At 41.4% G+C, this 12,605-nt stretch overlaps 1 protein-coding gene across 1 annotated transcript in view; it reads left to right on the top strand.

Moving 5' to 3' along the window:
• The window catches only part of iars1 (isoleucyl-tRNA synthetase 1), a 56,350-nt gene that overhangs the window by 28,971 nt on the left and 14,774 nt on the right, over positions 1-12,605 (top strand). Inside the window, exons 16-25 of the mRNA XM_079683053.1 lie at positions 1,452-1,646; positions 1,961-2,047; positions 2,513-2,596; positions 3,991-4,135; positions 4,577-4,697; positions 4,967-5,058; positions 5,453-5,530; positions 6,108-6,229; positions 8,977-9,079; positions 9,469-9,552. Of these exons, the coding sequence (XP_079539179.1) occupies positions 1,452-1,646; positions 1,961-2,047; positions 2,513-2,596; positions 3,991-4,135; positions 4,577-4,697; positions 4,967-5,058; positions 5,453-5,530; positions 6,108-6,229; positions 8,977-9,079; positions 9,469-9,552 (1,111 nt within the window). The remainder of the gene's footprint in view (positions 1-1,451; positions 1,647-1,960; positions 2,048-2,512; positions 2,597-3,990; positions 4,136-4,576; positions 4,698-4,966; positions 5,059-5,452; positions 5,531-6,107; positions 6,230-8,976; positions 9,080-9,468; positions 9,553-12,605) is intronic.

Raw genomic sequence — 12,605 nt, 5'->3', positions numbered from 1 at the left:
TACAAATAGTGCAAGAGAAAAGTAGTGCAAGAACGTAAAAGGGCTAAAGAAATTACAGGAAATATTTAAAAAAAAAAATATATATATATATACAACATAAGAATAAAAGACTACATTAACCTAATAATGATATGGTGTATGAAGTGTCTGTGTTACATCTGCCCTCGGCCTCTCTAATGTGACCTGTCAGCCTGAACCAGACGTGTGCTGTGGAACACAGATCACTTCACTCTTCCGCTCTTCTTCCCTAATTACCTTTAATCACTTCCATGGCCTTACACGTCTTTAATTGATGGGGGAGAAAGAGGTCGCCTTTGTCCAATCCTGTGTTTGGCCTGTGTGTTTACAGGGAGCTTATAGGCAGTTTGACCTCTAGCTACAGTGTAGTTTGGGCAATGGAAATCTTATGTCCTTGGCTCTTCCAACAATGCAACATAAACGTATATATATTTATACATAAAACAATACAAATAGTACAAGAAGATAAAAGAAATATAAATAAAATAGTGCAAGAGGAAAAATGGAATAAGACGAAAGAAACACAGAATGTTATATCTAATACTGTACAGTGGAAGAAGATACTGCTTTTTGAAACTTAAATAAATGCTAAATATGTATGTATCTCTTACAACTAAGTGGACAGAAAATTCCCAGAGGTGATGACTCGGCACACATTGCAAAAATTATAGCGACATTTTAACAACACCCCACACAATCTTAAACTACTCAAAATGCACTCAGCAGTGCACTTCTTTTTAGAAAATGACTCCTTAACACTCTCCCTTTTCTAAATGGGCCCAGGAGCAGAGAGCTCTCTGCAGCAGAGTACTGCAGCGAAGAGAACAGCAGATTATTAAAGGTGTAATCTGCAGTTTATAGGCCTGAGTGTTCATGATTCAAAAAGGTTGTTGAAGTAGGCGAAAAGAAAAAAGTGTGCTTAATCATCTTTATGTGGATATATGATGTTACATCTAAAGGGACTTTCCATGCATATGAATTTAAAGTAGATTTAGCGGGCAGCTTGACAATTTATAGGTTCATCTTTTTTCCTGAGGTTATAACTAAAGAAACAAAGATTTTGTTCATGGGCTTTGTCTGTGTGAGTCAGAAGATGGAGTAAATGAATCCATATCAGTGTCTGAACTTTAGTTTTTCATCCAAAGCAATTACCAAGCTTATTCTAGTGGGTGTCAGCACAATGTAAGCACCACAGTACTTTTCTTAAACCTCGCTCCCAGAGGTGAAAGATTAAACAATCGTTGCTTTGGCCTGCAGCCAAACTGTCTATAGACCCCTGTATCCACATAGTGTACAAAAAGCTCCCTGTGGCAATAATAAAACCCTTAAATGAAGCAGAACTGGTCAAATTGTTATTGCTGCCATTTGTCTTAAAATTGGTTCCTCCTTATTCTTTGTTCTTTCTCCGTTTCGTTCCATTTTGCTCTGCCCAGCATCGATGGTCTGACCATCCCGTCCCGCTGTGGTAAGGGGGCGCTGCGCAGGATCACAGAGGTGTTCGACTGCTGGTTTGAGAGCGGCAGCATGCCGTACGCCCAGGCCCACTACCCCTTTGAAAACAGGAAGGAGTTCGAGGACACTTTCCCAGCGGACTTCATCGCCGAAGGCATTGACCAAACGAGGGGGTGGTAAGCATCGGAAGACACGAGCGCTGGAAGAGGTCAACAGATGAGGGATAGGGACATTGAGAGCCTGCTGAGTTCATTGATGAAATTGACAAGACAGAGCATGAACGCTATGGACACGAGTGGTGTTCTAAAACACTTCATTATACATTTTCTTCAATTGAATAGACAAGTATCAAATAATGGGAAATGGCTGAATAAAAATGGATAGTTTAATTGTATTTTTTCTCAGTTCTACTCCATACAAGGATTCAATTGTACAAAGATACTGCTCATTACCCTGACCTTGTGTAATGTCATGGTGTATCCTCCTGCAGGTTTTACACCCTGTTGGTGCTCTCCACAGCGCTGTTCGGCAAACCGCCCTTCAAGAATGTCATCGTTAACGGACTGGTCCTTGCTAGGTGAGGTTTATTAACAAACCCCTCTTCCTCGTCTTCCTTTTTAATTTGCAGATATACATATTTTTTTGTTTAATTTAAAGGCTGATCCATGTTTTTCTTACTGTCACCCAATGCTGTGAGAAGATCAAAACCTTCAATGGGTTTCGTTACCACTAAGAAAACACGTGCAAACTGTATATTTCAGTTTGTTTCCTTTCTTCTTCATCTGTCCATTCATCTCCTATTGTTTAGCTGTTTCCATTCCCAGGTTGATATGTGTGCCGTAACATTTAGCCTTAGATCTGCTCTACAATAGGGCTACTTGTCCTCAGCCCCGGGGTCTAAACGCAGCACTGTGCTCGTAGGCCTGCTGACCTGGAAGGACTTGACTCATTTGAATACCAAGTGCATGGTTTCTAACATGCACTTTTGGGCATGCATGCGTGTGGATGTGCATTAATGCCTTTGCTTGTCCCACTCCTACAGCGATGGACAGAAGATGAGCAAGCGCAAGAAGAACTACCCGGATCCAGGCCTGGTAGTGCAGCAATATGGAGCCGATGCCCTCAGGTTAGCTTCGTGCTCCACTGTGAATGAGTGTGTGTCTCTGAAGCATGAATGCGTGTGTGCCGCTGGCAGGGTTCTGTTTGTTAACTTACCTTATGTTATTAGCAGGCATGGTTTTAAAAGGTTTAAAACGCTATCCACGCTTATCTAGGCTCACACGCATACTGTACATACACATTCACATACATGTTGTTTATACAATCATTCAATACATCATACAATCGCTCCCTTGCCCTGAGCGGTGAGAGTGCCACGGCCATATGGTCCTAATGAATAAAGCACTATGCAGTTTCGCCATATGCTCACCTATATAGTGATGAAGAGATAAAGGGAGACATGGTAAAGTTCCTCTTTAAAGCTTTACCATATGTAAACATGTAAATACAATCACTCTTTTGTTCCTTAAAACTTCACTCACAGTATAGCTGTTATGGTACAGCAAGCTTCTTAGTATTCTTACTCTTACATTATATGGAAACTGAACCAGAGACTGAAGCATAGACTGTGAGGGTGTTTTGTATTTACAGTAGCTACCAGCAAACCGTTCATATGGGCCCATTTGGCCCATATTTATAATTTAATATTCAGTTATATGGATATTGCCTTTGGTTGCATCATGTTAGCCTTATACTGAAAACCCTTTTCTAACCAGTCTTCCCCGGCGCGCTGACGCCTGCCACAGACTATTATATTGATATGCATTCTTCAGAATTTCTGTCAATTCAAAAGTGTGTTTATTTGGCTTTAATGAAGAGAAGAGATACATTTTTAGAGATTGCTGGTAAAATAGGTTTTGGCCCAAAAAAAATTTGTAAAAAATATTCACGGTGAACATTTAGACGAAATGGTGAATCTAATCCAATCAAGATTTGTCTGACAGCTAAATATCCTTACCATTAGGAAAATGTAGCCTGCGTTATTGCTTGCCTTTGATTGGTGTCCAATAAGTGTTTTTATAATCATGTGAAGAGTGTTGTCCTTGTTCTGTTGTTGCAAAAACGTTTAATAGTCTCAAAGATGAGCTCTTCTTGCTTTGTTTGCTGTCAGATTACAGTTTCAGATTTGTGGCATTTTATGCATTTGAACAACTCGTTAATACACACATGTTTCCGAGTTGTTGTTTCGATTCAAATTTCAAGTCTGAATCTCATTTTTCCTATTATTCCAACACCACATGATTGCAGCAGAAATGCATATTTCCCAATGTTTACACAAAACAAAACACAATTTGTGTACAGGTTCTTAAAGATTGACTCAATGTGTGTAGTTCCACTTACACAAACAGCCTCACTCATTCATAGAGATGTTCAGTGTGCACACCTTGGAGTTACTACCTGTGTACACACTAAGTGAAAACCAATTTTGCCAAACAGCTGATTTACTGTCCCTCTTTGTAGACTGTACCTCATCAACTCTCCTGTAGTGAGAGCAGAGAATCTGCGTTTCAAAGAGGAGGGTGTGCGCGACGTGTTGAAGGATGTCTTCCTGCCGTGGTATAACGCCTACCGCTTCCTGGTGCAGAACGTACAGCGGTTACAGAAGGTAATGAACACATTCCCTATGCAGAACATTGTTACTATTATTCATCATTTACATATAGTTAGTGACATGAAATAATGTTGGTTAACTGATGGTTATATGGGTCCACATTGGATACAATTTAGAAGCAGACATTTTTCTTCTGATCTGCACATTGAAGCTATATTTTTAGAGCAACTTTAAAATATATTAAGAAGAGAATGATTCTCCTCAAAGGGTGACTGCAGTAGCTAGTAGTAATACACTACACATCTAAACATATCAATGTTGACACCTACAATCAAAGAAAGTAACATCTGCTGCAGCTACATGAACAACCTGTCCCCTTGATTCCCGTCATCTGTCTTAATCAGTTATAGTAAATGGCATAAGATCCTGTTATGTGTGTCGATTATACGTGTTTGTGTGTGTGTGTGTGTTCAATGTTGTGTATGTTTGCGTCAGGAGGATGACATTCAGTTCCTGTACAATGAAAACACGGCAAAGCAGAGCGACAACATCATGGACAAATGGGTTCTGTCCTTCACACAGTCCCTCATCCAGTTCTTCAAGGCTGAGATGGACGGTGAGACAGACATCCTCAAAACACACACACTCTGGTGTTATTATGTGATATAGACAATGACAAAGACAATAAGAACTAGGCGTAGCACACCATAGTGCCATTGCGATGTGTTTATGCTTAATATTCATTTTGCAAGACTTTCTAACTATTTAGCTGTCTGATACCAAAGGGAATTATCAATGATTATTTGAGTGTTTCCAATTAATAACCTACATACTCGGCATACCCACCACATTTATTTATTTAATTAACTTTACATAATGTTTCAGCGTACCGCCTGTACACTGTCGTGCCTCGCCTGGTCAAGTTTGTGGACATGCTCACCAACTGGTATGTGAGGACCAACAGACGCCGACTGAAGGTGAGAGCACAGCTCCGAATCAGTGCCTGTTTAGAGTCAACATTGTTATGTAAGGCAGATGCAAGGTGCAGCTAATGACTCAAATGTATGCAGTCCCAGGATCTGATGAGTCACATTAATGCAGACGATGCTTCTTTAAAGTTGATGTCCTGTATCCTGTTTTTGATGTTGTTTTGTTAAGCTCATACACATAGTTAAAGGGAACACTAATTTAAGCTACCCCTAAGTCTCTTCATCGTCCGCAGATATTTTGTAGCTATCAGTTTGTGGCCCTCCTGGTCACAATGTAGTCAAATTGAATTGGGGATACATGCGCTGATGCGTGCTCAGGCACTTTTATCTATTTACTGTTCCAAGGGGACTGACTCTTTGTGTATGTGCGTGAACTTTGTAGGGAGAGAGTGGCACTGAGGACTGCCTGTGGGCGCTGGAAACCCTCTTCAGTGTTCTGTTCTCCATGTGCAGGCTGATGGTGAGTCATAGTGTGTGTGTGTGTGTGTGTGTGTGTGTGTGTGTGTGTGTGTGTGTGTGTGTGTGTGTGTGTGTGTGTGTGTGTGTGTGTGTGTGTGTGTGTGTGTGTGTGTGTGTGTGTGTGTGTGTGTGTGTGTGTGTGTGTGTGTGTGTGTGTGTGTGTGTGTGTGTGTGTGTGTGTGTGTGTGTGTGTGTGTGTGTTGGAAGAGGTGTGCTTGCATGGCGATGAATTATGCATGAACAGTAGGAGTTTTTATTTATAACACATTAAAGATGTTTGCATGTTAGACGAGATCCATGCTAAAAGCCAGTTAGCCTAACCCGGATCAATACGGATCAGCTGTTTGCTGCACAAATTAATTAGCCGTGGTTGAAATGGAAGGGAATTACATTAGAAATGAACTTGCTCGGGCTAGGGTGCATGACTTTTTGCATCATTAAGAAAAAAAAAATACAGTAACAATGTTGTTTTTTAGAGCAACAAGGAATTCATATTAAATACAGTGCAGCGCATCTAATAATGTTCTCTTTTCCCTTTTCTCTTATGTCTACTTACTTCCTTCCCTTCTTACCCTCAGGCTCCTTTCACACCCTTCATTACAGAGATGATGTACCAAAACCTGCGTCACCTCATTGACCCGGCCTCTGTGGAGGAGAAGGACAGCAGCAGCATCCACTATCTCATGCTGCCCCAAGTCAGGTGAGAGAAATCCTCCAACAAAGCAAAAAAGATCGAGTGCTTTATGACACTTATATTAAAAAGAAAAAAGACAAAGGTGGCCTGAGAATTGTTGCTAACAATTAGCCGAAAGTGGAAATTGTGAAAGTCAAGGGCATATGAGGGGGACAAAGAGTCCTCTTCTCACTCACAGAGCTGAGTGTTCCCTTTGCTCCCACGCTCCAGCTCGTATCATTCCTGCTCAACTCAGAGCCTTCACACCAGTACATATTTAATACAGCAGAACATTGCTTGGGATAAAGACATGTTGTACATCCTCATAGTGAGCACCTTTTGTAGATACAATAGAGTGGTGCAGTGTCGAGTCCTAAAACCCGGAAGTGAGTTAGCATTTTAACACTACCGGTTCCCTCGTCTCAGAGCCAATGGGATTTCTCCATAGGACTTTGGAAAATAGCTGGAAATAAGGTCTGTGGTTGAGACTCATTGAAGAGACGCATCACGTTTTGATCTACGACATTAAATACATCAGCAGTGTGACCCCACTGGTGATTTTTGAAGAGTTTACGTGTCTGAAAAATGATGGTTGTCAACAAGTGGCTGAATAGGACTACAGAAGTTATCGAGGACGTTGTACGTCATTACGCCGAACACGTAAACACTAACTTTGTTTGCCCTGTCCTGCTTGAGAGCAAGAACCCGCGCTCTTGCAAACTGTTAAAACTAACGCTTCAACTTGTACAATTTTGAATTTGTATTTTTGAATATGGATCTTAAGTGGGCGTGACGTAGAAGTCGTGCGACCCTGCTGTACTCGGCTGTAGTTCATTTATAGCATAGCGTTAGCATTTAGCTTCTGGCGATTAGATTTATGATTCGAAAATGATAAAAGTAGGGTAGACATGTGGATATTATCCGTCTGATCAAAACGTGCATTCATCAAATAGATTCATTTTCCACAGACCTTATTTCAATCTATTTCCCAAAATCCTATCGAGAAATCCCATTCCTTGTTTGTCGATGGAACCCGTGTGCAGCTGACTTCGGGTGAATACGTCATCCCTGCACCACTCGGTGTAGATCACATGTAATGGAAAACCGAGGTGATGTGGTTTAAAAGCTCCCGCTCCTTCCCGCTCCTCACACGGTAAACCCCCCTTTGTGTTAGCGCCTTTCCTCACAGGATATCCACTACTGGTCCAGAGCCTAATCCGTTTCAGCCAGAGTGCATGGCCTCACGTTAGCCCAATTTGATCACACTGAATTCCTCAAAGAGTAGAACATGTTGAAGCTGCAGAGTCCACAGCAGTGGTTTCTAGAGAACGGCAGGCTTCACCATTTCTTCCCTTTAACACCTGCTGTTCACTGCTCTCTGTGTTGTCAGTTTATACCACACCCTTCTTATCAAAGGTTCCATTTTAATATGTATGACCATACCTGTCCTTTTTATATGATTGATTGGTTCAGTAGATAGACCTTTCTGAGCAGATTTTCTGTTCACGTGTCAAAAAAGATGGCTCTTTTTTCCAAAGCAATACGGAATTGGTTCAAATCAAAAAGACATACGTGAAAAATACATTGAAATCTTTGTGCACATCCTCTCTCAAGTTCTTTCCAAAAAGCAGCTTAGCCCTATTTGTATTTTTGGCTTTGAACTGTCGATACCTTCTTTTAGAGCGTCACAGGTGATGTAGGGAACAGTTTGTGCTTCATTAGAGCAGAAATATACTCAGCAGTGCACGGGTCTTTCCTTTTTCAGCCCTGCAAATAGATCTTGTTCTCAAATATGATTCACTTTAATTACTTCAGTAAAATGTGTACCTTGGTGGCTGATCAGTTCTCTTTAATGCCTGAGAGGAATTTCTAATTGCCCAAACTTAATTGCATCATCTTTAACTAAAACACAAGTTCTGACATGATTAAACATCCATTTGATTTAGCATAAGGACAATAGTTTGTGTAATGGTTCATATAATTCCCCCTGTCACTTTGGCAGCGGTTTTATTAGCCGCCTGTCCTTCCTGCTGTCGAATGGGACTACTTCACCCCCCTCCCAAAGGTCAGCCACCAATCAAGCGGAGGAAGAGCTGCTACTCAATCAGCTCATTAAATGATTGGCTCTCCCTGGAGTCCTCTCCTCTCTCATTTGACTGCACTGTTGTGTGCACACATGGAGAAGCAGGCTGCTGGAGTAAGAGAATGAGCGTAGTGCACGTACACACACACACAGTCTGTGTTCCTGCACACTGTTAGGGCTAATATAGCTATTATGCGTGATTATCAGTGGCTGTGCAGCTCTAATTTGAATTCAGAGGTGGAGGTCTCAGTGTACCTTATTAGTGGATGCTCCGAAAGTTAAGCCGGGGGTTCTGAACTCTGTCTTTATTTAGATGAACCTTGTAACCTTCTATTATACATTTACCTCAACAGAATAGCAATTTGAATTTCTAAACCCCTGAAAACCACTGGGGTGTCCACTGCCTGTGAGTTGTTGCAGAAGTGCACCTACATTCCCTAACAGTGCCCTGAAAGTGTACTATTTTCTCAGAATACAAAGTCATTTTCCTTTTTGAAGATCGGTTAGTTTGAAAGATGTTTGTCTCATTCCCCTTCATCAACATATTATAACAAGGCAGCTCGGTCAGATGACACCGACATGATCAACCTGCAGAATTAAGAGCATATTCAAATGCTCATACCCAGGCATTTTAACACTACTTCGTTTTCAGCCATTGTCAGATTTACATGTTTTCATCTCTGTTTCTCAGGGAGAGTGTGATTGACAAGCGCATTGAGAGTGCCGTCTGTCAGATGCAGTCTGTGATCGAGCTGGGCCGAGTGATCCGGGACAGGAGGACCCTTCCCGTTAAGGTAAATCATTAACCTTACTCAAACCCTTCATACAATCCAGTGTAAAAGGTGGACTCAATGAAAACTCTTGTGTTTTTGTTTAACACAAAAGAGTGTACATTTCATATCTATGAAATAACCAACACATTACTTTCTTAGTGGATCCCTGTCAAAAATGATTGTTATATATTTATGTAAAACAGATTAAAAAAAGCTTTGAATATATTCCTTTGAGTCGTTTCTGGCTTGCAACTATCAATGTTAATAGCCATTGTTAGCTTAAAAACTGCAGTCAAAATCTTATATAGATTCAAGTCTATCTGGATGTGTCGGTTTTTATTACATCGACCCTATTTGTGTGTCTTGGTGCTGCAGTTATTGACCCGCAGTAACACTGGTGTGTATTTCAGTACCCATTAAAGGAGGTGGTGGTTATCCACCAGGACCCAGAGGCTTTGAAAGACATCCGGTCCCTGCAGAAATACATCCTGGAAGTAAGTAAACCAAGGACACTTTTTGTCATGTATATTCTGTGATCATTTATCTGGTCTTGAGTCGCCTTGGTATCACAGTGTAATTTCACCAGTGTTCTGCTTCACCGCGAGAAGTGCATTTTCTTCTCATCTTCCCTTTAAGTGTTTTTATTTTCATCTGTTGACTGTGCTTTGATCTAGTTAAAAAGAAACCTCTCCTAGAACCTTGTTGACATTAAAAAGCCAGTGTACTTGACAGAGGGGATGTACAAAAGAGAGAGCATATCTTCACACAGCGTTTGTATCTTCAGCTGTAATTGAAATGTCTTTGCTTGGTTTAATTTAAAAGGGGGTGGTGCAGATGCCTCGGAAAATGTTCTAACATTTGATCTACTTCAATTGCCACACATTCAAACTCTTGATCAAATATTAAATGCAGACACAAGCAGCACATGGGAACTCTATATTACTGTTAATGTGTCAGTCATTTGAGGCACTTAAGTGCACGCCACTTTTCTAGTTCTCTTTTCACAAACAGAGGCATACAGTGTTTATTTTTTCTATATTAAAATAGTTTTTATAAAAACAAGAAATAGGTTTCAACGATGTCAAATGCACTTTGTGTAAAATTGAACACTTAATCAGTGTGTAATCATGCACCAGAAAGTGAAAATGATTTACAAAAGAGTGACGGGTGCAGTCCGAAAGACTTGAAAAAGGGCTTCTCAGACAGACTAATTGTTATAGCCTTTCAGTGTAGGAAGCCATTAAACTGACAATATCCCTTTGTCTTTGGCTTTGATTTTCCACCAACAAAGCTAAAGAAGTCAATGCTCTTCCACAGATAACCCCACTACTCTCTTAAGTAAGGATACGCAAACCTTTTTGATGCTTTGCCTGGAAATGTAGCTGCCTTTGTTCTCTCTGAAGCCAAGTGAAGTCTAAATAGGTCCCAAGCTGAGGAATTACTAATGAATTTTAGATGGAAAATTGATTATTTCTCTTGTTCCCATATGTTGCTGACCAGGAACGTTGACAGAACATACAGAGATTAAGGATTGGGTGCAAAAATGGCTTCTGGTGCAACCTTCTGTTGGATCCTGCAAGATTAGTCGTAGTCGAGCCACTTCTTATCTCTCACTCTGTTTCATTTCTGGTGAGGAAAACATTTAACCTTGCCGGCTTCTAGCTACTCTCCAGTGAACAAGGTTTATTTGACCAGAATAGAGAGCAGTTTAAGGTCCTGCTGCCCAGGGAAGAACCTTCAAACTCTCTTACTATTGATGTCGTTTAAGTTGAGCTGACCATTTCAAGTAGGTGAAGTCTGGATTCAAGCTTTCACGGTGGCTTTTAGTTAGATCATGTTATTATTATTCTATTATTATTACCGGCAGTGGCTCAGTTGTCCGGCAGTGGGAGCCGTAGGGTCGCCGGTTCAAGTCCCCGAACAGACTTAAAACATGGGGTGGACTGCTACTTGGAGAGGTCCCAGTTCACTCCCTGGGCCCTGCCGTGGTGCCCTTGAGCAAGGCACCGGACCACCTCCCATTGCTCCCCGGGCGCTGTACAATAGCTGCCCAATGCTCTTACTACTAGGATGGGTTAAATGCAGAGAACACATTTCACTGTGGGTGTTTCTCAATGTCAAGGAAGGATGCTCCAGAGCCACTATTTCAAGGATGCTACGTCATCGACTCCCGCCGAAGGACTGTTCCAATGTCCAGGCTCCTTGGAATTCTACCGAGCCCCGGCGTCCTTCGTAGCGAGAAATTTCGAGGCTGCACATTTGTATCCTCCGCGGTCTTAAAATCCCCACAATGCTTTGCGCACGGATCAATTTCCAAAATCTGTGGCGGAAAATATAAGACGGGGCCTCTCACATGACGCACACCTGCACACTTGCTCGCCTATTCCATTCTTCGTTCTCCGAATGCCAGGAAGGATTCTTGCCTAGCTTCTGAGGGACCTGACTTGGAAGACTTGTCCTACCAAGGAAGCGTCCTCGACATTGAGAAACACCCTCTGTGTGCTCTGCATGTGTGACCATTAAAGAGGGTTTCATCCCTCCAATTCTATCTATCTTCTATCTATTAAGCTAGGTAACATTCTTTATAAATTATTACCGCTTATTTTGCTTCCATGTGCACCAGGTGGGCATCTACTGTTGTTCTCTGCTGGCTCTCTGACTGGTTGATTTCACGGCTGACTTGCTCTCTGAGTGAATTCGACTTTTGATTGTCCCTTCACAGCACATGTCTGAAGCAATTACAGTTTTTAATTTGATCCTACAGCATGTAACGGAGCACTAAGGCTAGCTCAACTTGTAAAGAGTAGTGGATACCATTAGCATTTATTTCATTGGTTTGAACTCTTTAATGGCCAGTGCTGAAGTCTTAAGTAAGATACAAAAAAAAGATACATCAACTTGGCATTTCAAACCAAGCAGCAGCAAATCCTTAATGCTGCCGTTTACATTTTTATTCTCTATTTCTTGAGGCAAAACATGAATTTGACAAATTCTCTCACATTTGAAGGGAAACAAGTAGAGTAGACACAAAATGGGATTAGCAGTTAGTGGTCAATGACCGTTTACATTTTAGCTTTGGTCAACTCTTCTTTACGGACAAGCGTTTTGATGACTCCACTATCAGCTGAGCACAAGATGTTCATTGGGAATATCAAATGAATGTCTGTTTTATATGACAGCAGCCTGTATATAATGTAATTTACAAACATCTCTACTATGCAAACAAAGACATATATGCCTCCAAGATATAAATGGTTCTTTTTGTTCACCTTTGCATTGATTCACTCCTCTTTTCACTAACCAAGCTCAGCTCTAACCAGAGGTTGAAAGAACGGTTTCGAGCCCACTCTGCCCTGAAGTGTATTATTGAGTCCTCTTCAGGGGCTTAGCTGTGCTCTCTGTCAGCGAGTCAACTAAGCTAAAACTCGGTGGCACGCTTCAGCTTGGTTGACTGAGAGAAGCTGTGCACGGCCGGCCAGCGTGAGCGTCAGTATTTTGGATAACTTTAGTATCTCTAAAGCGTCCCAACGGCTCACAGACTTCTATC

This window comes from Notothenia rossii, assembly GCF_949606895.1.
Source record: "Notothenia rossii genome assembly, chromosome: 5".
NCBI lineage: Eukaryota > Metazoa > Chordata > Actinopteri > Perciformes > Nototheniidae > Notothenia > Notothenia rossii.
Note: the sequence above shows the minus strand (reverse complement) of the source record. Positions and strands in the feature narration are given on the sequence as shown.